We start from the raw sequence: 27,211 nt of genomic DNA on the forward strand, positions 1-27,211 counted from the left end.
AGAAACAAGAAAACATATGCCACTTCGATGATGTGTAACAGATGAGAAGGCATCCCCCACACCTTCTCTCACTGTGTTCGGTCTACATACAAAGAACCGCAGGTCACCGACGAGTGACGGATGTGCCCCAGCTCACAGTGAAGTGCCAAAGCCAGAATTTTATGAAACCCAAGTCTTCTGATTCCAATTCCCCTGACCTCTCTGACTGTATGTTCAGATTTCTGAACGAGTACTGCGCAATCAGAGAGAAAGACAACGGGAGGCCAGCTGACTCTCTAAGTAGTGTGTCATCTGAAAAGGAAGGCTCTGGCTTACTCATCTCCGCTGCACCCGCAAATGCCTGTAGTTCCCAGCCCACGGGCCAGCACCACACAGACGTGTGCAGAATGAGTGGCTATAGGCAGGGACCCAGGACTTTGTCAACCAATAAAAACGCAGTGACCTCTCGGTCGTGCAAGCTTACCAAACGAGTATTCTCTGTAGACAGAGAACAGAAGGAATGCCTGTCATGGGGGACAAGTGAGATTGGAAAGGCGGCCACTAACACACTTAACTCTCCGAAAATTCCTCTCACTGCAGAGATTAATGTCTAATGGAAGTACTGATTTTTGTCAATATTAAAGTAAGTTCGCTCATATTGTCAATTACCAATTTTCACCACAGAGTGTTGAAAATTCTTTCAAAATACTGCCGTCTTTCATAAATACTGCTGGACCCAGGGCCAGGTGAACCCCACGCCTGCCTTCACCCCCAGGCAAGGCTTTACTACAGCTCAGCTCATTTGGAATCTTTGGCTTTTTAAGATCTGGTTTCTTAACACTAGAATAACAAAAAGGGCATAAAGGCTGAGGGAGGAAAAAGGAACAACAAGACTTCCTGCTTTTATCTAAAAATATTAGGGCAGCAAAGGAGGTTGCCCAAATGTAGTGACTGGCGATGTAAATAACATGGCTTTTTACTGGCGGCCAACTCCCAACTCCGAGCGTCCACGTTACAGACAGAAAAGAAGACACACATCCGTACATGGAAACAGAAGGAAAACAGAACCATTATACAATAATCAGGCAACTCCGCTAATGATATCCAAGCTCAGAAATTCCAGGTGTTCAATTTCTTTATTGCTTCTACACAAGAAAGCCACTGGCCAAGAGCACACTCTGCAAACCTGAACTGAACGGTCCTGCAGAAAGTCCGACGCCTGGGCGGCTCCGTGCAATCCCAGAGGTCCGCTTCCTACGTGTGTAAAAGGTACCAGGGGATGAAGGGCAAGTGCTAGGGTCAGGTAGCCGTCCCAGCCTTGCCGATGCCTGCTGTGTGATCTTGGACATGTCTCTTAAATCCCTTGGGGCTTCAATTTCCTCCTCCATAAAATGAGAAAGTCAGTTACGGTAAAGTTGAAGGTCCCAATAAGGAATAAAATTCCAAGAATAATGAAAATGTAACTCACCTGAGCCAAGTTTATAAATAAAAATGTTTGCTAGAATATAATACTTTTTCATTATATACTGCTCCAAACACTTTAAAGTCTGCACAAACAGAACTTTTTTTTAAAAATCAAGACTTGATTTTAGAAATAGAATCTAAGGCTATGATCAAAGATATGCATAAACACATAAGAAGAACCTACGTGGCAGAATTAGAATCATCATATAAATCACGTTTTGAAGAAATTTTACTGACATGAGAAGACAGCTGTAATTTATTATTAAATTTAGAAGTCAGAATATAAAACTAAATAGAAGTATTTGTTTAAAGCTTACATTTAGCATTTAAATTTAAAATTTCCTACACATACACAGGAAAAAAGAATGCAAGGAGTTATTAATATATGTATTATAGAAATTAATATGAAATGTTAATAAGGGTTCTTTTAGGGTATAAAACTGTAAATGACTGGGGCGCCTGGGTGCCCCACTGGGGCTCAGCGGGTTAAAGCCTCTGCCTTCAGCTCAGGTCATGATCCCAGGGTTCTGGGACGGAACCCCGCATCGGGCTCTCTGCTCAGCAAGGAGCCTGCTTCCCTTCCACCCTCTCTCTGCCTGATTCTCTGCCTGCTTGTGATCTCTGTCTGTCAAATAAACAAAATCTTAAAAAATAAAGTAAAACTGTAGATGACTTTGTTTTCACTCACGAATACAGAAAAAGAAAACTGAATTTTAAATTACTACAAACTGAATTCACAGTAGCTGACCCCTGAACAACATGGGTTTATCTATTTTTTAAAGACTTGTTTATTTATGAGAGAGCGAGAGCATATGCACAGGCAAGGGGAGAGGGGGAGAGAGACTCTTCAGCAGACTCCCCGCTAAGCCCAGAGCCTGATTTGAGACTCCATCTTATGACCCTGAGATCATGATCTGAGCCAAAACCGAGAGACACTTACCGACTAAGCCACCCAGGCGCCCCAAACAACATGAGCTTAAACTGCAAATCCACTTATACACAAATATTTTTCAATGAATATACTACAATAATGTAAAAGAATTTTCTCTTATTATTTTCTTAATTACATTTTCTTTTCTCTAAAATAGGTGTTAATCAGGGGCACCTGGGTAGCTCAGCTGGTTAAGTGGCCGACTCTTGATCTCAGCTCAGGGCTCGATCTCAGGGTTTTGAGTTCAAGCCCCATGCTGGGCTCCACACTGGAAGTGGAGCCTACAAAAAAAAATTTTTTTGAAATATGCGTTAATCAACTATTTAGGTAAACTATCGGTAAGACTTCCAGTCAAAAGTAGACTATCAGTACTTAGCTTTGGGGGACTCATATGAGGACTCTTAGACTCAGCACCCCTAATGCTCACTTTGTTCAAAGCTCAACTGTATATTTTTTTACTTTTAAAAAAAAATTATAACACGCAAGCAGGATTTATTTTAGGAATGCAAAGTTTTTAAAATATCAAAGATACAATTAGGCCATGTCACATCAGTAATTCCAAGAAAAAGCATGTGATTATCTCATTAGATGAAACAAAAAGCAAGGATAGGGGGAAAATAACAAAATAACATTTGTTATTTTTAAAAACACTCATAGAAAACAGGGACTAGAAGCTATTTCCTTAATAAAGTATATAAAAGCACACTGTCTGAAAAGCAACAGCCAAGGTCACACCTAAGAGTGAAGACCTGGACATATGACCATTAAAATCAGAATAAGACAAAGATGCATGCTAAAATCACTATTATTGACAATGCTCTGAAACCTGAAAGTAATCCAATAAGGAAACAGATTAAAAAGCATTACTTTGGGAAAGGACAACCCAAAACCATCAATCAACTAATAACCTAAACACTTATCTCAGAGCCCAAGACACGAGGCACTTAAGATTTATCTATTTCATGGACAAATGAAAAAAATCAACTGAACTACAGAACATTTAGAAAAATTCAGCCACATCAACATATTTTATTTGACTGAAATAATTAGCTAAAAAATTTAATCAGATAAAGGATTCAAGGGGCTCCTGGGTGGCTCAGTGGGTTAAAGCCTCTGCCTTTGGCTGGGTTCGGGGTCCCAGGGTCCTGGGATTGAGCCCCTCATCGGGCTCTCTGCTCGGCAGGAAGCCTGCTTCCCTCTCTCTCCCTGCCTGCCTCTCTGCCTACTTGTGATCTCTGTCTGTCAAATAAATAAATAAAATCTTAAAGAAAAGAAAAAGGATTCTGGCTCCAACTAAAAAGAGGTGAGACCCATGTGAAAATGCATAAAATAAAATAAACCATAAATATCATGTTCATGGACAGAAGAATTCCATAAAGCTACCAATTCTTCTCAAATTACAGTGGACTGAACTCTACTACAATCAAATTCCTCCCAAAGCTTGGGGGTAGATCAAAATCATCCTAATTACTGACATGGACAAAGAGATAAGAATGGGTTAAGAAGGTTTTTGTTTTGTTTTGTTTTAATGGGACATAGTGAGAAAAAGGATTAGCATTACCAGGTACTATGAAAACAAAGCTATCAAAATGAAATCAGTGCAGTAACAGTACCAGCAAGAACAGATAACCAAAACAGACAATCCACAGATATGATACAGGTGAAAGTATAAGCCACGAGGGAATAAAAATAATTATGCACATGAAGGGTGCCAGAATAATCAGCTATTCTGAAGCACTAAGAGCCTTACCTCATGCCAAAATACCCAAATACCCAAAATAAATGTCAGATTTAAAAAACTAAATTTTGAGGGACGCCTGGGTGGCTCAGTTGGTTAAGCAGCTGCCTTCGGCTCAGGTCATGATCCCAGCATCCTGGGATTGAGTCCCACATCTGACTCCTTGCTCAGCAGGGGGCCTGCTTCTCCCTCTGCCTCTGCCTGCCATTCTGTCTGCCTGTGCTCGCTCTCTCCGCCCCCCCTCTGATAAATAAATAAAATCTTAAAAAAAAACTAAATTTTGAAATTAAATAAACACACACAAAAATTTTGACATATGATTACTTAACCGTATCTGAATGAGTAAGGACACGCTTAAAACGAAGAAAAATCAGAATTGTCAATGTAAAAGAAAAGCAGTACAAAAATCAAGTAAATGGAGATAAAGCACTGTATTATTAAACATAAACTGAGGGGTGTCTGGGTGGCTCAGTCAATTAAGCATCTGCTTTCAGCTCAGGTCATGATCTCAGGGGTCGTGGAACTGGGCCCTACATGGGCTTCCCACTCAGTCTAGAGTCTGCCTCTCTCTCTCTTCCTCTGCTCCTCTCCCCTGCTCATGCTTGCTCACTCTCTCTCTCAAATAAATGAATGAAAAATCTTAAAAAAATCAAAGAAAGAAAAAGAAAGAAAGAAAGAAAAGAAAAGAAAAGGAAAAAAACTAAACTGAAAGTATACATGAATTGCATAACTTGGGGTTTGGTTTTGTTTTGTTTTGTTTTGTTTTTAGTGATGTGTTTTCTGGACCTATCCACTAAAATGGCTTTAAAATAATTTTTCTCCTGGAATAATGAGGACTCTTAGCACCTAATCTGTAGCTTCCAACTCCATTTCCCACGAAGAGCATCAGGGCACCTTGGAGAAAAGGCCCAGGTCTGGTCAGGGACAAACAAGGTTTAAGCCAAGCCTGGGACAACTGGTTGTGCTTTCAAAAGATGAACCGAATCATGTCAAAAGAACACAGAAGGCAGTCCCCAGTGGCGAAAGGTTTTACCATTTCAGTTAAAAAAAAAAAGAAAGAAAAAGACTATATGGATCCAAGCACATCCAACCAATGAAAATCCCTATGTCCACAATTATATTTTATAAAAACAAAAAAAGCTCCAACAACATATTCATTCTCATTTAAGGCAGCAACTCCTCAACAATTAAAACAGTTAATTAAAGGGAAAAATTCACCCTGCCTGTTGTAAGAACTATATTTTATAGTAACCAAATAGCCATGGCCCCAACTGATGAAAGAAACATACACTTTGTGGAGAACACTAACTACAGGTAGAAATGTAACTAGATTAGGAAACATCACCCATTAACCCGGATCAGAATTGTTACTTTAAATAAGGATTATCAGTTGGTGCTAAAAAAGAGGGGGGTAACCCAGATGACTAGCCTCTGGTGAAATGAACATTCACACAGTGCTGAGGGCCACACAGATCATTTTCGGGTCTTATGAGGGGAACCTTATTCAAGAGGGAGGGCTCAGATTCTCATCACCCTAATCCAGTAGCCAATCTGACCATCCATAATAGTGGGTCAGTCAGATATTCTGTGTCTTCTCACTTGATTCATGGATCATTAATGATGTATTCTAACCCAAAATATGTAACTTTCATCCATTTTATTTTTTTTTTAAGATTTTATTTATTTATTTGACAGAGAAATCACAAGTAGATGGAGAGGCAGGCAGAGAGAGAGGGAAGCAGGCTCTCTGCTGAGCAGAGAGCCCGATGCAGGACTCGATCCCAGGACTCTGAGATCATGACCTGAGCCGAAGGCAGCGGCTTAACCCACTGAGCCACCCAGGCGCCCACTTTCATCCATTTTAGATACAACTTCTAAGCTGCAAGAAATACAGCAGAAAGGAGGATAGCTAAATGACACCATGAGAAAACAGACAAATCCGGAAGTTAGGACAAAGTGGTCAGGTCTCTGTAACAAGTCAGTGTAACAAAAGAACGGGGCGGGGGGGGGGGGGGGGGAGGAGGAGGAAGGGATGTGCTAGGTTAAAAAAAAAAAAAAAGTAAGGATCATAACAAGCAGATACGATGCAGGGTACAAACCTGAGATCATAGAGGATATCAGTGTGGTAAAATGAAAATGTACACATTATTGGCTGAAAAAAAGTCTACTGCAAAACCATATGCACTTAGAGTGGTTCCTCAAAAAGTTAAAAATAGAATTAGCATATAATTTATCAGCTCTACTTCTGGGTGTATATTTACTCCAAAGAATTGAAAGCGGGAACCTTAAGAGATCTATATGCCCATGTTCATAGCAGCATTATTCACAGTAATCAAAAGGTAGACACAACCCAAGCGTCCATCTGTGGATGGATGGTCAAACAAAATGTGGCATATACATACAGTGGAGTGTTACTCAGCCTTAAAAAAACAACGAAATCCTGGCACATGCTATAACATAGATCAATCTCAAAGACATATCAAGTGAAATAAGGCAGTCACAAAAGTACAAATACTGTATGATTCCCCGTGTACCAGATGCCTAGAGTAATCAAAGTAGAATGGTAGTTGCCAGGAACTGGAGGGGAGGAGGGAATGAGGAGTTGGTATTTAGTGGGCATGAAGTGTCAGGTTTGGAAGATGTAAAGGTTCTAGAGCTAGATGGTGGTGATGCTTGCACAACAATGTGATTGCACTTAATGCCACTGAACCACACACTTACCAACTATTAAAATGGTAAATTGATGTTATAGTATACTTCACCACAATTTTAAAAAAAACAGCATTACCACTATATGACCTAATTTTAGTGAAAAAATGCACATACATGAACAGAAAAAATCCAGAAAGACACATGCTAAATGATCTCTAGGTGGTAAAAACTGCTCTTCCACATTTATCAATGTTCTGCAATACCTGTACCACCTACTACTTCTGTAGTAAAAGCTGATGTTATGCAAAGGAATCGGGAGGGAGACAAACCATAAGAGACTCTTAATCTCACAAGACAAACTGAGGGTTGCCGGGAGGGGAGGGGGTAAGGAGAGGGTGGTTGGGTTATGGGCATTGGGGAAGGTATGTGCTATGGTGAGTGCTGTGAAATGTGTACACCTGACAATTCACAGACCTGTACCCCTGGGGCAAATAATACATTATATGTTAACAAAAGTAATCAATTAAAAAAATGAGCACTAAATTTGATTTCATAAAACTATAAAATGTCTATAATTTTTTAAAAACACACCCAATAAAAAAGGAAAAGGCTACAGAAAAAGATCTGCAGTAAGCATGAGATCAAAACTTAACTCCTGGGGCACCTGGGTGGCTCAGTCATTGAGCATCTGCCTTCACCTCAGGTCATGATCCCAGGGTCCTGGGATTGAGCCCCGCATCGGGCTCCCTGCTCTGCAGGAAGCCTGCTTCTCCCTCTCCCACTCCCTGTGCTTGTGTTCCCTCTCTCCCAGTCTCTCTCTCTCTCTCTCTCTGTGTCAAATAAATAAAGTCTCTAAAAACAAAACAAAACAAAACAACTTAACTCCCAAACATACTGAAAAAGCTTACAAATAAAATTTTTTTACTCTCTAAAGCCCAAACAGAGAAATGGGCGACAGACTTGAACAGGGAAACAACAACACAGGCAAGTATCATTTATTTATTTCACTTATCAATTACTTACTTCATTTATCAAGTAAATGAAATAAACTCAAATTAAATTACCAATACCATTCTCTCACAATCAGATTGTTGAAAGTATAAAATGCACTCTCGGATGTTCCTGTGATATTAAAATTTGATCACATCCTTATGGAGGGCAATTTAACCCTATGCATCATGTGCTTTTAAAACAGTCACAATACTATGAACCACTGATACAGGAAACACAGACGAATCTCAAAACCGAAGTGCTGAGTGAAAGTGTACAAGAGCACATACCGTGGAGACCCGTGGGGACGGGGCTTCTGGGACGAGGACCGGGTCTTGTATCTTGACAGAGGTTGGGACCAGACAGCTACGTATGCGTTTGTCAAAACGCAGCAAATATACAGTAAGTATTTGTGCGTCATTACAGTATGTAAATTCTATCTTAAAAGAAAAAAATATTGAGCTCTAATATTCATGTTGCAGTGTTTCAGAGAAGTGCACTGCTGTTGGCAATTACTTTAAAATGCATCACAGAGGGGCGCCTGGGTGGCTCAGTGGGTTAAGCCGCTGCCTTCGGCTCAGGTCATGATCTCAGGGTCCTGGGATCGAGTCCCGCATCGGGCTCTCTGCTGAGCGGAGAGCCTGCTTCTCTCTCTCTCTCTGCCTGCCTCTCCATCTACTTGTGATTTCTCTCTGTCAAATAAATAAATAAAATCTTTAAAAAAAAAATAAAAATAAAAATAAAAATAAAAATAAAATGCCTCACAGAAAAAGGAGGTGGGTGGAGAGAAGGACGGGCAGACGGATATACGGGATAAAGCAAGCACAGCGCTAATGTAAAACACAGGAGCTGAGTATGCAAGTGCTCACCATAAACTCCTTCAAGAACGCTGTATATTGGGGGCAGCCAGCTGGCTCCTTCCGTAGAGCACGGGACTCTTACTCTCTGGGTCATGAGTTGGAGCCCCACATTAAACATACAGTTTCTTTTTAAAAAATGCTGTATAGGGGCGCCTGGGTGGCTCAGTGGGTTAAGACTCTGCCTTGGGCTCAGGTCATGATCTCAGGGTCCTGGGACTGAGCCCCGCACGGGGCCCTCTGCTCAGTGGAGAGCCTGCTTCTCCCTCCCTCTCTCTCTCTGCCTGCCTCTCTGCCCACTTGGGATCTCTGTCAAATAAATAAATAAAATATGTATTTTTAAATGCTGTATAGTTGAGATTTTTCATCACAAAGTATTAAAAATATGAAAAAAAAATAGTGAGGAGCCATTAGGCAAGCCTTCTGCAGTGCTAGAAAAGGTCGATCTTAATCTGAATGGTGGTGATATGTGGTACAAAAGGGTAAAATTTGTATCAAGCTGTACACTTTTTTGTACACTTCACTGACTGTACCTCAAAAAATGTCTTAAATAAATCAGAATAGGACTTTAAAGTGCATATAATTAATAGCCTCAAAAAAATAATGAGTATGGTGCAACCAAAACACACGAATAAGCCTAAGGAAGGGAACAAAGCACAGGTCTTGAACACGAAACCCATCCAATGGAAGAGCCCGACAGGCTAGAGAAGGAAGAGACCTTGAGGACTGAGGCGGAGCTACAGGAGTAGCTTCCGCAGCCTTCCACAGCCCTCCCTGACTAGAGCACAGAGACGGGGAAAAAAAGCAGAGAAAAAGGAGATTCAGACTATCTAGATCCCACCATTTGGATGGAACCACAGAAGGTAAATGAACACACGGAAGAGGGACACCTGAAGAAATAATAGCTCAATGTTTCCTAGAACTAAAGAACATAACCATTCAAAAAATAGTTTTAATTACACTTATTTGCAGTAATCTACATAGATGTAAGGAAACACACCACCATTTTATGAGAAGCTGCTCCTGATTGTGCAATTTCAGTGACTGTGCAACTTAAGTGATCCTTGCTCCTTTCCCTATTTTTCAAGATGTCTACGATGAATGTTACTTTTACAATGAGGAAAAGTAAAAGTTTCTTTTTATAAAACAAATCCAGACCCGAAGGACAAGAGAGGCTTTTTAAAAAAAAACTCCCACCTTGGGGCACCTGAGTGGCTCAGTTGGTTAAGCATTTGCCTTCAGCTCAGGTTATGATCCCAGAGCCCAGGGTTTGAGCCCCACATAGGGCTCTCTGCTCAGCAGGGACTCCCCCCTCCCACCGCCCCCGCAACTCATGGATGCATGCGCTTTCTCTCCAATGAATAAAATCTTTTAAAAAATTAAAAATTTAAAAAAAAAACAAAAAAAACAAAAAAAAAACCTCACCTCTCCTTTGCCTGGCTTCTGCCCCATGCTGTTATAGTGAACCTGTAAGTGTCCCTGCAAACTTGGGCAAGTCATTTGATCGCTTTAACTTCTTTAGGTCTTTATTAGGAACAATAAAATCCCTCCTTCCTCTCACAGGAGTTTGGGAAACACCAAATGAGACGATGTATAAAAACAGCACTTGGTAAACCACAGAACACTATACAAATGGGGACATGTTATCACAGTCCTTCTAAGCTGGTAAACCCCAACCTCTGAGTCACCCTCCACTGCCCTCGCCCCTCACCACCCCCCCACGTTGACCTGCCCCCCCACCCCCGCCTGCCAGCTTTTCCTTCGCTCGTTCGCTCCTTCCCCAAGCCATCACGCCACATTACCTCTACCTGGCCTCACCCTACGCCTGAACCACGGCCCCAGGCCGCTGGGTAGTGCGCCCCCTCCAGCTCTTCCTCACCCCAGCCTCTGTAAAGTTCCTCCAAAAACTTAATCTTCACTAAATAGGTTTACCCTGTAACTACCCTGCTGAAAATGAAAAGCCTTTGGGAGTTGCAGAAGTTTACAGGACTACAAGGCATTCCATGGAATTCACAAACTCCTGCCCCTGGGTTTTCAGGCCCTCCCTCCCCAGATTCTGCAGAACAAGTCAACACCTCTCACCCCCACATATAACACCCCCCCCCCCCATTCACTACCTATCCAGGCCTCCCAGTCTTCCCTAGGCAGAGGTGAGAGGTTTGATCTGGGCTCTCTCTGCATCTTAGGACCAATCCAGACCAGGCTCCAGCCTGTTTTCCACACGCCCTCTCCACCCCTCAGGCACTAGCCTCGCTTCCAGCTCAGAGGCCTGCCCCACCTTTCCTGAGAGGGCCGACTGCTTGTGCCCGGAGGCCAGGGCCTGGACAATCCTCCCACATCCTCTAAACAAGGCACTGGAAATTCATCTGTTAATCATTTTAGTACTTAAACTTTCTTAGCCTACATGAATTTCATAGCAATTACTTCTTTGGTTTTCTGTGTAGCTTTAGTATCTATGTGTATATCTATTCCCACATAATATACTGTTTAGCTATTATGCTTTAAAAAGTTCTACTTTGTAAATTCTTCTATAACCTCTTTCTCTCAACTGAAATTGATCTATGTTGACACCTGAAGCTATAACCCATTCATTTTCAAAGCTGTGAAGTATCCCTTTTCAATATATTTGAATATACAACTTATGTATCCACTATATTGCTGATAGAGTTTAATAAAAAGGTTGCTATTAGAAGCACTGCTGTTATGGACAATCTTGTATATCTTTCTAGTTCACACATGTAAATGTTTCTAAGAGTGAAACTTCTAGGTCATAGGGTCACACATTCATCTGTACCTGATAATGGCAATTGTTTTCCCAAGTGCATGAATACTTCTACCTATACAGCATTGAGGGAGGACTGCCTCAAAATACGTCAAGCTTTTAAATGTTTGCCAATTCATGGGTGTAAAATGTTATTTCATTGTGGCTTTAATTTGCATTTCCCCAATGAGGTAAACATCTTTTCATGTGTTTATCAGCCATTTGGTTTCCTCTTAAATAACAGGCTGGTCTTGGTCTTTAGCTGTTTTCAACTGCGCTGTCTTTTTCTTAATTGATGTGCAGCTGTTCTATATATATTCTGGATACTAATCCTTTATTGGTATTATGTGTTACAAATTTCTTCTTCCAGACTATGGCTTTCCTTCCTTTTCACCCTCTTTTGATGAGGAGTGCTTTATTTTAAGGTAGTTGAATTTGTCAGCCTTTTCCTTTATGACAAATGGTTTGTGTAACTTGTTTAATAAGCCCTTCCTTACCCAGGGGTCATGAAAGGATTTATATTTCCTTTTACGAAAAAAATGTTATAAACTTCAAAAAGGAAGTTACATAAGCGATCAATAGGCACATAAAAGGTCCTCAAAGTTATTAGCCATCGAGGAAATGTAAGTCGAAACCACAATGAAAAACCACCACACGTCCACCAGGATGGCTAAAATTAGGAAACTGATAACACCAAACAGCGGCAAGGATGTGGGTCTACTGAACTTTTATTATACATTGTTGGCAGGAGTGTGAAATTGTAGAACCGTGTCAGAAAAGGTCAGACAGCTTCTTAAAAAGCTAAACGTACAGCTATCCTCTGATCAACAACTCTGCTTGGTACTTCCCTAAGAGAAATTAAAACATATGGCCACAAAATAATTTATAGTAGACTATTCGTAGCAGCTTTATTCTTAATTGCCAAAAATTAGAAAAGACACTGCTGTTATACACCGACAAGAGAATGAAGAAGTGGACTGGGATCTAGTCATAACAGAATAATACTTAGCAAGAGAAAACATGCAAATAGCACGTGCAACATACGTGAATTACGAAAACATTGAGCTGAGTACAAAAAGTCTTATACTAAAGAATACGTATTTTGAGATCCTATTGATATGAAACCTAACAGAGGCAAAAATAATTTAAAATGGATAAAAATCACAACAGTGGTTGCTGGCAGGTGGGGTTAGGAATGGGGAAGGAACAAGGAGAACTTTCTGCGGGGGATGGTAACATTCTGTATCTATTCCGATGGTATATACGTCTGTCAAACAAAAAGGAAACAAATTCTGAACTCTGGTAAGTGACGGGCAGACTGAAGTGTTCAGGAGTTAAGTCCACTGATCCCAGGAACTTTGAACTTCATGCAAAAACAGAACATTATGAGCGACAATGGGATGGCAAGAGGTGATGAAGCACAGGGGGAAAATGTTACCCGCAGAATCTAGGTGGGAGGGAGACAGGTACTTTGCTGTTTGCTTGAAATTTTTCACAATATTAGAGAAAAGACAAAAACATTTTCAAGAGGAAGAGATTGACTTTAAAAAATAAGTGAATATATTGGAGCAAAGTTTGCCTTTGAAGAGAGGTGACTGAAAGAAAAACCTCATTCCTCAGCAGTGCTGGTGACTTGGAGCTTGTAAAACACTTCTACACAGATTATTTTAAGTGATCCTCACCAAAACCTGGGTATTCTAGTCTCATTTTATGCTTGAGAAAACCGGGATCGGAATTGGGCAAACACCACACAGCCGGTGCTGGACAGAGCTGGACCCAACACGGACGTCTCTCCCCGGCTCCTCTGTGGCGATGCAAACACACCTCACCCGGGAGCCACACACCCCCCGCCACCCGCTGCAGGCAAGGCGCTCTGGGCTGTCCCCCCGCAGAGCTCGAGGAGCCAAGCAGGCTCCTGTCCCCAGCAGCGCATGAGAGAAGGATGCAAGCAGACAGGAAAAAAGCACGAGTTCAGCAGACCCAAGGTCTACTTCAAACCCACCGGGCACAAAAGCAAGGGCAAGCCCCACTCCTCGCCACCTTTGAGGCCATGTTCAGAGTTTAGGGAAATCTGTGACCTTCTTCCGGTCTGTGTGGATGAAGAGATGCACACGGTGCCTGCGGCTAAGAGACTTGCCAAAACACTTCTCTGCACGGTACGCCACCACTCTTCTTTCCAAGCCGAACAAAAGTAGAACAGGAGGAGGGGACCCAGGAACATTGCTCAACCCTAACTCGGCCAGAATTGAAGGCAAAAGCTTTAGCAATCACCCCACACAGTAATCACTGGCTCCGGGGATTTTGGCTTTTGTGAAAGCACATACAACACACCCCAATTGTGAAATTTAAACAAGGTGAGTGAGCCCCACGGAAGAGGAATAAAAGCCCGCCCCGCCTTAGAGACTGGTGTCTCTATGCAGGCATTCACGGAGTGTGCTAACCGCTTTGGGAACTGTAAGGAATCTAGGACATAGTCCTTGTCCTCAAGAGGTCTCTAATCCCGCAGGAGGCTCCTGTCAGATCTCCTAGGCCTGCAAGGGCTACAGGGGAAGATCCTAAGGGCAGAGAAAAGAGAGAGCAAGTACAACCAGGGGCTCAAGAAAGACTCGGGCTGGGCCTTGAAGAGGCACAAATGCAGACCTGGGGTAGGGGGTGTCGTGCTCTGGGCAAAGGCTGATGGGAAGAACTAGCCTCAAGGGGCCTTCTGGCCAAGGAAGGCTATCTGAAGCCCGGGCAGGAGGAAGGGAGAGCGAAAAGGACTCCTGAGGGGGGCCTGCCAACTCGTGTCAGAGAGCAAAGAGAACAAATGAGAGGGCCTCACAGATGCCTGACTTCGGTTCACCGGGGCAGGGCCAAAGATGGATGCAACTCTCCAAACTCGGGAAGCTCCGGCAGGGCTGGAACCAACTCCCCCAGCCAGCCATGACTTAACAAAGTCCTGACAATGTGGATTCAGGATGCCTGCTCAAAAGCCAGGTGCACCTGCTGCAGCTGCAACCCAGAGGCCGGCCAGAGGATGGGAAATGTAGTGGAGACAGGGAGTTAAAAGAGAACAGCAACGGGTTTGAATACGGCTTAGCGGTGTGAGCGTGGGTGAGCTTCTAACCTGTGGTGCCTTATCTGCAAAATGGAAATGACACCAGTCATCTCACAGAGTTGTAAGGACTTGATGAGATAACGTTAATCTGTAAGACATTCGGGCACGGTGCCCGCAACATCAAAAGCATCCCAGAAATGGTGGCTATGATGAATACGGATAGTCTGCACTCCAGGAACCTCTCTGTGTCGAGAAACCAGGCTGAAGCCACTGACCTTGGACAAGACCAAGGGATTACTCATGCTCTAAGCAACTTCGCCCTCTCTTCTTTGATTTTTAATTTTAATTTTTAAAAAGTTCTGTGCTGGGGCACCTGGGTGGCTCAGTGGGTTAAAGCCTCTGCCTTCAGCTCAGGTCATGGTCCCAAGGTCCTGGGATCGAGTCCCGCATCAGGCTCTCTGCTCGGCGGAGATCTTGCTTCTCCTCTCTCTCTGCCTGCCTCTCTCTGCCTGCTTGTGATCTCGGTCTGTCAAATAAATAAATAAAACCTTAAAAAAAAAAAAAAAAAAAGTTCTGTGCTTTAAGGTATTTTAGGTTATTCCGAGACATCTGCCTCACCCTGTAGACCACATCATGAAACTTCCCCTATTAAAGAGCCCATCCTAAATGGGCAAGCTGTAGAAAGGGGAAAAAAAAAAAAAAAAACAGTGTCATAAACCATTTCACAGGAAACATTTGTGTCAGAAGGGACCACAGGCCTCATTCCAACCATCACTTCAGCAAGGAGGGTCTGGGCTAGCCCAGCGCAGGTCTGTGCTGATAGAGCTGTGATACTCAAAACATCTCTCTGAAGAACCACACTTCATGTTAAGATGGTAATTGATATTAAGCACTAAAATGATACAGAATATAAATGCAAAGTATTTTTTTATATATAAGACGAATTCAAGAAAATGAAAAAGCAATATCTGCAGAGGTAAATTATAGTCACATTTTCGGGAACAGAAAGGTCTCATTTTGTAAACTACACTTTCAGAAGGAAACTTTCAATAATTCCATAATCTATGCAGAGTCAATGACCCCTAGTTGGGGGGGGTGGGGATCAGACAAGTCAGAGAGAAATTTGCTTTAGTTAACGGAAATATAAAAATCTGATTGGCCCACTCTGTACATTAAAAGCAAGCAAGAGGGGCGCCTGGGTGGCTCAGTGGGTTAAGCCGCTGCCTTCGGCTCAGGTCATGATCTCAGGGTCCTGGGATCGAGTCCCGCATCGGGGTCTCTGCTCAGCAGGGAGCCTGCTTCCTCCTCTCTCTCTCTGCCTCTCTGCCTACTTGTGATCTCTCTCTGTCAAATAAATAAAATTAAATCTTTTTAAAAAAAAAAAAAAAAAGCAAGCAAGAAATTTTATTTCATAGCTAAATAGCTAAGAAACACCAAGAAACCACTAAACTTTGGGGGACATCAAGCTGGTTAGTTCCACCAGTTTTGAGGAGGAAGAGAAGAAAAGGAAGGAGGTAAAAAAATAAGAGAAAATTGGGAGAAGAGAATGGCAGAAGCAAAGGCCAGCGACAGGATGGGGTGGGCAGGAGTTGATTATGAGCGCTCAGGCCGAGAGCCCTCGGTGAGAGGTCAGAGTGTGGCCCGCTACCACCTGTCACCTGTTATGCACTGCTTGTCCAGCTGCACTAATTAATCCTTCAGTCTTTGGAGGGAAATCTACTCTGCTCAACAGGCTAGAACTCTATTATTCCCTAGTATAAATGCTCTGAAAGGGCAATAACCAGAGATTTCCACAAAACCAGATCTAACCCTCCAGCCTCCGCTCCAGTTAAAACTGGTTTCTACTTCCTTTCTATGGGCTGGGTGGATTTTCCACTTCTCCAGCCTGGCTCACACAATTCTCTAATTCGACAGATGTCTGTAGAAGGCCCGCTATGTTGGGGGGGGGGGGGGGGGATATGCAGCAGTGAAAGAGAGAGACTTGAGTACAGCCTCACAGAGCTATTTAATGACAAATGGGGGGGGGGGGGTCACTGCAATGTACCAGGTGTGTGCACAAAAGAGGGGGGGCCCATAGGCTCTCCTCTGACACTCCTGCCTCCACACTCAAATCTTTCAAGGGCAACTCAAGTCCAAGTTAAGGAAAGAGAAGACCCAGTAAATCCAGACTCACAAGAAAATATTGAAATGTTACAGTTAAAGCTCAAGCTGATTAAAAACAAAACTCTAAGTGTTCGAAATGAACACAGCATTCATTATCTGTAAGCACACCGACTATAACTCCTGAAATGAATAAACAGAACACTTTGAGTAACACTCGAGCGAGTTCATATACGATGACCCAGCCTAATGTATTAAAAGATCCTGAAATACCTTTGGAATCATTAAGAAGCAAATTATGTTTATTGTGTTCTACTGTTAAGTATATTTCTTGTACTTTGAATACTGGTATCTCATGTTAGGAATCATGTCCTAACATGCGACCTAAGATATAACTCTATAAAAAGGCTCCATAATCGAACAAGTCTGGGAAATGCTGCATTCTCTAAACACCATTTGGAGAGTCACAGTGTATTTTAGGAAATTAAGTTTTTTGACAAATCCTGCATAAAAGAAATCTGCCAAACTTAGTCTGAGCCAGTATTTCCCAAACTTATTTTGACATGGCTCCTTTTTTTCATTCAATACTTAAAAACAGTCAACAAGTTGCTTCAAGGAACACACAGGGGATACAATGCAGTGTAGGGGAAAACACTAATTAATCTGAAAATGCAATTATCAATTTCCCAAGCATTTTGATGAACTAGTGTTTTCTGTATGTACTATCAAAATACAAAAACTTCCCCAATGAATTTTTTTAAATCCATTGAGTGATATGCTGATTTATTGTATTTTTAAGAAGAAATTTTTAAAAATTTTTTAAACATTTTATTTGAGAGGGGCAGGAGAAGAGGGAGAAGCAGGCTCCCTGCTGAGCAGGAAGCCCCATGTGGGGCTACATCCCAGGACTCTAGGATCATGACCTAAGCTGAAGGCAGATGCTTAACTGAGCCACCCAGGCACCCCAAGAAGAAATAATTTTTAATAAACTAAAACTGGATCTTGGTATATTAGTATTCAATACTTGATCAATTCTTGGCATATCAGAATTCAAATTAATTCTGTAATAATTTGATTTTGCTAAATCACTGGACGTTTATCTTCTCTAACCATGTATTTTTAGATTTCTGAAATGTATTTGATAATTTTAAAAGATTCATTCCCTTAGGGTGCCTGGCTGGCTCAGGTGATGGAGCGTGCAGCTCTTGATCTGGAGATTTTAAGCTGGAGCCCCCACAATGGGTGTGCAGATTACTTAAAATATTTTTAAAAAGAAGAAGAAAAGGGTGCCTGGGTGGCTCAGATGGTTGAGCACCTGCTTTCAGCTCAGGTTATGATCCTGGGGTCCCGGGACTGAGACCCACATGGGGCTCCCTGCTTGGCAGGGGGTCTGCTTCTCCCTCTACCCATCACCCTTCCCTCTTTTCTCTCTCAAATAATAAAATCTTTAAAAAAAAAATTAAAAATGAAAAGAAATGACTCCTTCCCTTAAAGAAAGAATAGCTTTAAAAATGCTGATATTTACCTCTGCCCTATTACTGGAGATGCCCACATACAAGTATCTGTAACGGAGATCCAGTATCAACATGTACAGTCTGTAATTAATAAGCATTTCTGTGGTTGTGGTGTTGTTATTTGACTTCTCCTCTGGAAATACTAATATTACCTTAAAGCCTATATTGGAGGTTTTATGGGGTCAATTCCAGTGACTTTATAGTTTCATCCTTCGGTTAACAAAGAGCCAAATTCAGCAAACATTTAGCAGCTACTATATGTGTGCCAATGCATTAAAAACTGTAAATAATGTCTTTTTCTGTGCCCCAACTCAAGACAATGGGCTGCCAATGGGACAGAATATGTAAGACTCTTAAAAACTCAGGGGCTCTACAATCACCATGGATCGCAGAGGAACAAGCTGCTCCACCAGAGATGCTTATAAGACAGGGGTGTGAATTTTAGGACACGGACACCACCACAAAAAGGCAAGACACAGGGCCTCTTTCTAAAACGGCTAATTTGGTGACCTAAAAGTTCATTATTAGTTAATGAGAGAGAACCAATATTAGACATGGGTCAAAAACCTGAGAGCTGTTAACACTTCCATATTCAACTTCACCGTGTGATGCTTTTTTAAAGCCAATTAGGTAGGCTTAATGTCTAAGCACTACCCTGACATTAGGAACAGCTGGGATTCACAGTCTAAAACCATCACAGGTTTCTTCAAGAATCCGTAGAAGGAATCCAACTTCTGATCATCACAACAAAGTTAGATTTTCACCGGGGTATTGAGGGGTGGGGAAGTCACTTCATCTAGGTTACCGTCTTTCTCACTTTCCTAAAGAAAAGGCGTCATGGATGACTGCTAGAAATTTAACACAGAAAGTGAACAAACGGTATCAAACTTGGGAGGTCTAGCAAACCCCGGTAAGCCAGAAAATCCAAACAATTTTACAAATGACTTTTTAAAAAAGCAGCAGCAACGAGAGGGATGATCTGTTATCCGAGGCCATGCACACCAGAATTTTTTTTCCCTAGTTTAATAAAACATAAACGCATGAAATCCAGCTCTACAATTTCAAATCAGAGAGCTGGACAGCTGTTGCTGTGTGCCTGAATGAACACCTTTTCCCTTTTACTCCCCCCACCGTTATCTTCCCTTTAGGAAATCTTAACGAAGCTTAAGCGCGGAAACTTTCACAAAAACGTACGCCAAGGCGATGCGCGCTGGAGAAGACACCCAACGGTGAAAAGCAGCCACAAAACCTCCCGGTCAAACTACTTAATAAAAAATTAACTCGGTTCTGCTGAATGCGTCAAAAATCGCGGTTCTGATGGTCTTTTCTCATTACATATGCTTTAAAAACAACACGTATGGCAATAACCGTGAACCTCAAATCCACGTGCAATGGAGCAGAGCTGATGGGGCTTCGGATTACGTTTTAATAGTCCCAGAGAAACTGGGGAACTGCGACCGCATGCGCGTGCAAAGCCGACGGAGGGAGAACAAAACAGGGTGGTAGGACCCAGCGCCGCGGCTTCCCCGGGCTGGCCGCCCTTCCCTTTCCATCACGAGAATCCAAAGAACAAAGTTCACGCGGATCTACCGTTTCGGGGGCGCGCCACAGGACCCTGGGGGTTCCCCGCTCTTGGGGAGGGAAATGACTCGAGCGCCCCCGGGCAAGTGCGCCGCGGGCCCCGTCGGCTGGGTCCCGGGAACCGACGGCGCGGCTCGCAGGGCGTCCCGCTCGCAGCCCCACCGACGAGGGTCGGAGGACGCGCGGCTCGGGCTTCCCTCGGGCCGCTGTCCCCGCAGGCGGGGGCCGGCGCCCCGTCAGAGCCACCCGAAGCCGGGCGAGAGGGCAGCGCCGCCCGCGAGGGAGCCCCGCCCGGCCCGGCCCGGCCCGAGTTTCGCCGCGGACCGCAAGCCCCCGAGCCCCGGCCGCCCGCCCGGCGCCCCTTTACCTTCCTGCCGCTGCCGTCGCGAGGCTCGGGCTCCGCGAGGCCGGCGCCGCGGGCCGCGGGCGAGGCGGTGGTCTTCGGGCCGGCGGGCGGCGGCAGCGGCGCGGCGGCTCCCGGCGCGTCCTCGGCCTCCTTGCCGCCGTGGTACACCGCCCGGCCCTCGGAAATGTGGATGCTCGGGGCGCAGCCCATGCTGGCGGCGGCGCGCGGACACGCTGGCGGGCAGCCGCGATCCGGTCAGCAAACGGCCCGCCCGGCGCCTCGGGGCCGCCGCGGGCGCCGTGTCATCGCCGCCTGGGCGGGCGGGCGGCGGCGGCGGCGAGCGCGGGTCTCGCGTCAGGAAGTGCGGCCGCCCCTTTTATCGCGGTGCGGGCGCGGCGGCGGCGGCGCTGGGGAGGGGGCGCTGGGGCGGGCGGCGCGCCGCGGCCGCCCCTCCGAACATGCCCTTCCTGAGGCGGGAGCCGCCGGCCGCCTCCCTCACATCGCCGCGCTCGCCTGGCCGCGCCGCGCTTCCGGGGAATTTCGGGGGAGGAGATTTGCGCTCTCCCCACCCGGGCGCGGGCAAGTCCGCGCCGCGCGAGCGACGCCGCCCTGGCCGTGGGGCGGCGCGACCCCCGGGGGAGGTGCGCCGCCGCCGCCTCCCCGGGCCCGCAGCCCGCGCCGCTCCGCCTGCTGGGCCGCCGCCGCGCGAAGAAACGCCCCTGGCCCGAGCGCCGGCAGCGGGGAAGGCCGGCCTAGACGCTCCTGCCGTTGAGGGGTGGGGGGTCGAAGGGCGCCCGTATGGGCTGCGAGTCCACAGCCAGCCCGGTGGGGACGGAGCCGCCGGCTCAGGCCGGGTCTGGGGCCGCGCCGTCGAGAAGCGCAGAGGCGGCTGCGCTCTCCGGGGAGCTGCGGGCGGCGCGGCTCCGGCTCCGAGCTCCGGGCCGGGTCTTGCCGGCAGCACGCCGCGCCCAGCCCCCAGCGGTGACCTCCAGCGGGTGCTGGCGTCAATGCAAAGCAGCTGGGGCGCCCGCCGCCACCTCCCGGCGCCGCCGGAGACTGGGCATGCGCGGCCACGACGGGAGGGGGCGCGCAGCCCGGCGGCGGGGAGGAGGGAACGGACTCGCCCAGGGACACACAGCCGCCTCGGGCCGGAGGCCGCCAAAGTCCGGACCGGGGGGTTCGAATCCCGAGTCCGTAGTTCAGCAGCTGCGTGACTTGGGTTACTCTCGCTGAGCCTCTCATTCGTGAACGAGGCCGGCGGACCTCCGTTTGGGGTACTGGCCGCAGGGCAAGGAGCGCACGCGCGCTCCGGGTCCCGGGCGAGAGGGCTCCGGGCGTTACCAACCCGGCTGCAGTGCCCCGTGCGCTCCCTCGCGCGCAACGACTGGAACGCCAATGCCAGGCTGCGCAGGCGACGCGGCGGCAGCGCGGAAGAGCCCTGCCCGGGGCAGGCGGGGGCGCTGCCCTCCGCTCACCTGGAGCCCGGGGCCCCAGAGGCTCCTTGCCCGCGGCCACAGCGCGGCGTCCGCCTGCGAAGTGGGGCCCGGGAGGCTGCTCGGCGCGGTCAGAACCGCACCCCCGCACACACACACCGGCAGCTCGCTGTGCGACCTTGGACGAGTCACGCAGCCTCTCTGTGCCTGAGGCTCCAGCCCCAGTCAGAGGGAGGACGGCGTCCCCGCGCGTCCACCGCATACCCCGCAAGCGGCCCACCTCGGGCCTGCCCGCACTCCCGCCCTTCTTGCAACTCCCGGGACGGGGAGACCCCGGCGAGGCCGACCCCTCCTTTCCTCTCTGGCCGTCCACACCTTTACTAACACGGCCCTTCAGCGACCCTGAGATGCCGCGGCTTGCGCCTCGGGCGAGCTACTGTGAAGGCCCGGAGGCGAACTTCGGACTGGAGTCCCCGCCCTGGCGCTGGGACTGCGGCACGGGCTCAGGGGCCGGCTAGCCTGTGCGGCCAGAGCGCCGGGAAGCAGCCTCGGCGCCGCTCCAGCCGCAATCTTCCGGGCCCGAGGTGCCCGGCGGGCGGTTTCCTGACAGCGGGGAGCGGAAAGGCAGGGTAACCCGAGAGCGCCTGGGTGCTATTCGCCCTCTACTAGCCGAGCTGGCCCAAACCACTGGCACGTGACTCCATTATCAAGTTTAAGCACGTTAAGCAGTTATTTCATTTACGCCTCCCTACCTTATAAAAGTACCACCGGCTCAATGACGATGTCTTGAAAGAACAGGAAAAGATTCTTATAATCACCCGTTATTCCACCTAAATTGTGGAGGGTTTACTGCCTTTGTTCTGCAGATTTTAGAAGGCAATTTTCAGGGCAGAATCTGGACCCTTCCAAATAAAGACTTATTCATGAAGAAAACGCTTTGAACCACCAGAGTGCATGAAAGTCTATCGCGTGTCCTCTGTCCTCCCCGCCCGGCCAAGAAGTCAGGCCTTGATGACTCTGGGCATTGACCTTGCCCTCTCCAGTTCCAGGCTGTTTCAACTCTCACTGGTCCCTCCCTTCGCAGGCAGCACCTTCGTGTCCTGACCTTTCCTTGGAAATCCTTGAGCCCTGAGCTAATTAGGGGGGTGGGGTTGCTTTGCCCTGCCCCTGCCCTGCTGCCTCCCCTGGCTGCCTGTGCCTTAGCAAGCTGGTCATTTACTCTCTCTGTTCCGAGAGACCTGCTGGGGAGCAGCTTTCACTGACTTCCAGCTCTGCAGTTTGGGAACCCTAGACTTACTGGAAAGCTTAAAAAGATGCAGGAGCAGACAGGAAAGGAGTCATCTGCCTTCTTCTGGGGTTACAGAGAGCAAACCCCACTCACTTTTTTCCACACCCAGGAACTCAGCCTGAGATGCTCCAGGAAGTCACAGCCTGCCCCGCTCAGCTTCAAGCCCCTAACGTCAATTCCACCCTGTCCCCACGTCCCCCAGCCATAACCTGCACCCCGAGGTCCCTGAACTATTCACTCTATGAAACCCATCCCCTCAGGCCTCGGTGACAGTGGACAGAAAAGGGGCACATTGACAGAAGTCACGCAGACTTCACTGGCATGTGCCACCCACCGGTTCACCCAGATCTCCCAGGCCCCTACAAAGAATCCCGCACTGGGAGGTATCCAAGGAGCTCATTTACAATCTGCATCCTGCTGGAGGAGATAGACTTTCCACCATGCCCAATACACTCCACCCAGCGTGCCCCCACAACCCCAGGCGGAGCGGCTGGACCCCCACAAGGCTCAGCGTTGTAGCTAAATGTCTGCTTCAGTTCTTATTTCTAGGATCAGCATAAGGTCAGTGGGGCTGGGAAAGAAGACAAACCAAAGGATAGATGCCTGGCCCCAGCCTCTCCCTCTACCACAGTCATTCCCAGGAGACCTGGTGGTGCTCACAGCCCACCTCCCCCGCAGGCTGTCCATTAGAGACAGGACGACGTGGGTTCCTACACAGCTTTGTGTATCTAACACCAGAATCTACTCACCTCTTCCACTAAAGCTGATCCTTCCTAAGTCAGTTCTCTCTCCTGGTTTTACTGCCTTTTGCACCCAGGGTTGAGCACTTCAAAGATTGTGCCTCCGACACCCAGTTCCCTACTCTTCCCCTTGCCTTTCCCATTGAAAGCAAATGGGAGAGCTCCTGCGCCCTGGGGTCTGAATCCCAGCACTGGCCTATGTCGCCTTTCAGAGCTGCTTTCCTCCCTTGTGAATGCAGTATTCGTGATATCTGTCTCACCGGGATGAAAGACACTAACTGAAGTCAAAGGGCCAGAACGACTACTGAGCCCAGCCCACTGCGGAAACCTCTGGAGGACAGGAAATCACCATGAGGATTGACACCCCTACCAATCTGTGCATCAGACTTCATCACGATAATTTCTCTTTCAAAACTTTGCATCATGTGACTTTTTTAAAATGTCATTTTAAAATTACACATTCTATAATTTACACATGAATACATGGTGGGAGAATAGTTTTGAAAAATCAAATGAAGCAGGAGTATATAAAGTGTTCAGAGCCAAAGGAAAGTTTTCCTCCCGCACCCCCATTGCTCCCCTATTGCTAACAGTTTGGACCACGTGCTTCCCGACCTGTCTCTACGTTAAATGTAATATATTACACACACATACACACACACAGGCACACACACATACACGCAGAGCTGTTATAGTGTCACAAACAGAGCTGCACTGAATATCCTTGAATATATTTTTTTCTGTAGGATGGACTCCATGAAGTTGAATTGCTTGGTCAAAAGCTATATCCCACACTATGCCAGCTCCAGAAGGGATGAAAAGATAGAAAGAGAGGCGCCTGGGTGGCTCAGTCGATTATGCATCTGCCTTCGGCTCATGGTCTCAGGGTCCTGGAATCCAGCTCCACGTGGGGCTCCCTACTCAGCGGGGAGTCTGCTTCTCCCTCTCCCTCTCCCGCTCTCCCAGCTCATGCTTATTCTTGTGCTCTCTCTCTCAAATAAATAAAATCTTTCAGAAAGAAAAGAAAAACATAGGAAGAGCCCAGCCAGGCATGAAGGACTGAGAAGAGGAACTCCCTGGATACCCCCTGTGCTGCTGGATAAGGGGGGCACCCAGCCAGCCCCAGATGTAAGGCCTCTCCTGGACATCTTCTCCAGACTCACTGGCCTCTTTATCTTTCTCTCTCTTCGTATTCCCACACCTTCGGTAAAGTATGTTTGATTGTTGCAGCTTTTCTCCGAAAAGAGAGTTTCTCTTGGGCCAGAACTGTTAGGAGGGAGGAGCGCCCCCTAGAGGCCAGAATCGTGGAAGGCTAAGCCCCTAGCACCCCGTTCTCTACATCCAGAAATCAGGTGTGCACCTGCATTTCTCTCCTATTTAGCTCCAGACCTTCGTACTTGTAGTTCACCCAGAGTCTGGGATTAACAACCCAATGTTGACTCCCTTCCTCAAAGTGACCTGGAATCTCAGGCTTCTTGGTTTCCAACAAAGGGCTCTGTCCCCAGTACCCACATGCCCCTCGTGCCCTGTCCCTTGGCTCCGTCCATCCTTTCCCACTAGGCAAGGGGGTCAGATCCTTTCCCACCGACCGGATAAAGTCCAGAATTTTAACACTGCCAAATTTGATGGTAAATATCAGAAACCCAACTCCGCCTAGCTTAACAAAAGTAGGTACTTATTGGTTAATTTCTTCTAAAGACAGGAAGGGCAAGAGAAGCTCAGCGTCAGAGACACAGATACCACAGACCCAGATGTCACCAGGACCTGCTCTCAATCCTGATACCTTGACCTTCCAGACAACGTTTGCCATGATGCTGGAGCCATGGCTCAGGAACCCTGGCTTCCATTTTCACCGCCCCATAACTACCCTGTTGGTGTCCACAGCACCATGAAAGTTCTTGCCCCAAGTTCCTAATACGGAGTGTCCCAGGGGTCCATCCCTACTTCCAGAGCTGTGCATCACAGGGCCCCATGCTTAGAAAGCCCCCCCACCACCACTCTTGGTTTAATGCTCAGCTGTCACCATCTTAATAACTGTTGAGCAAAGATCCCCACATTTTCACTTTGCACTGGGTCCCATGGCCACCCAAAAGCACACTTCTAAAAACTATACTTTGGGGCTGCCTTGGTGGCTCAGTAAGTTAAGCATCCAACTCTTGGTTTCAGTCAGGTTGTGATCTCAGGGTCTTGAGATGGAGCCCTACGTCAGGCTCCCTACTCAGCAAGGAGTCTGTCTCTCTCTCTCTCCCTTTGCCCTTTCCCTGCTTGTGCTTGCTCTCTGCTCTCTCTCTCTCTCTCACTCTCTCACTCTCTCTCTCTCAAATAAATCAATCTTTTTTTTTTTTTTTTAAGTGCACTTTTCAGGTGTGTGTAGGGGAGGGAAGCATGGGGGAGTCTGTGGAAGAATGTGGTGCCCCAGGGGACATTCACAGACTCTGCTCCTGCAGCCCATGTCATTAGGTTGGAGTGTCAGACCTCGCCCGCCACGCCTCTGAGCCCAGTGGGCACCGCCTTCCCCGCCACCTCCTGGCTCAGGCCTGGGCCTCCCTCTGCCACCTCTGTGGGTGGGACAGACCTCAGAGACCATCTCCTCAGGAAGTGGGCAAGTGGAGGGTGAGGTGATGGCTGAGGTCATTCAGCAGAGCAGTCCCAAGGTCCTCCAGCTCTGGGTCTTTCCCTGGGGGAGAGGGTAGGAGCTGCTCACCCCAACTTATCCAGCCTCCCAACCGCCAGCCTGAGGCTCTCGGCCAAAATCTACTTAAAAGAGCATTTGGCTTCTGGGGCTGAGATCACTGTTGGTCACCCCTCCCTGAGGGGAGGAGCAGGGGAGGAGCAGAACTTCAGGCTCTCCTGGCCTAGTGTCAAGACATCCCTGAGAGGGGACCTGTGATGGCTGTGACACCTGCCAGCCTGACCGTGTGAGGTTCTCTGCTATGCACCTCATGAGCTCACTTATTTCCCATAACAGCCCCACAAAGTGGTTACTGCTGTCCCTCCTGCTCCCTTACCCCTGCCCCCATTCTAAACATGAAGACACCGACGTGTTTTTTTTTTTTTTTTTTTTTTTTTTTTTTTTTTTTTTTTTTTTTTAAAGATTTTATTTATTTATTTGACAGAGAGAAACCACAAGTACACTGAGAGGCAGGCAGAGAGAGAGAGAAGGAAGCAGGCTCCCCGCCGAGCAGAGAGCCCGATGCGGGACTCGATCCCAGGACCCTGAGATCATGACCCGAGCCGAAGGCAGCGGCTTTACCCACTGAGCCACCCAGGCGCCCCCCGACGTGTTTTAGAAGCAGGGCTGATGGAGGTCCTTCATAAAACCCAAAGCCCATCCTTTATAAAGACTCTTAAAAATGGAAAGATGCTACGTTAATAAAGTGTATTTATTTCCAGCCAAGAGCTTTCAGGATACTTAACAGTGAAGCCCTAAAGCACTTCCCGGGGCAGGGTCTTAGTGGGTCTGCTTCTTAGTGTCCTGAGACCAAGAAGTCTTGCCATGAGCGTAGCTTATAGAATCGGGGAGCCAAGGGCGGCGAGCATGGCTGCTGTTAGCCGATGCTGTCTAGATGCTCTGGGAAGGGCAGTGAGACGTGACTTAGAAATTAGAGTACAGACACCAGGCCCAGAGCTAACACTGATCATTAATAGCAGGTATTAGAGCTTCTGGCCAAGATAGTTAGAAAGTAATTCAAAAGATACTAAGATAAATGATTTCTGTAAAGTGGCCAGATTCGGAACAAAGCAGCAGAGCTCTAGACTATCAGTGACCATTCAGACAGCACAATGACAAAAACCACACT

The 27,211-nt window shown here is 46.9% G+C and overlaps 1 protein-coding gene across 1 annotated transcript in view; it reads right to left on the reverse strand.

Annotated features, from left to right (window-relative positions):
- PDE8A (phosphodiesterase 8A) overlaps window positions 1-20,575 on the reverse strand; it is a 143,804-nt gene extending 123,229 nt beyond the window's left edge. Inside the window, exon 1 of the mRNA XM_059179914.1 lies at window positions 19,972-20,575. Coding sequence (XP_059035897.1) covers window positions 19,972-20,160 — 189 coding nt within the window. The 5' untranslated portion in view covers window positions 20,161-20,575. The remainder of the gene's footprint in view (window positions 1-19,971) is intronic.
- Window positions 20,576-27,211: the final 6,636 nt, after the last annotated feature.

The sequence above is a fragment of the Mustela lutreola genome, chromosome 7 (genome assembly GCF_030435805.1).
Source record: "Mustela lutreola isolate mMusLut2 chromosome 7, mMusLut2.pri, whole genome shotgun sequence".
Classification (NCBI taxonomy): domain Eukaryota; kingdom Metazoa; phylum Chordata; class Mammalia; order Carnivora; family Mustelidae; genus Mustela; species Mustela lutreola.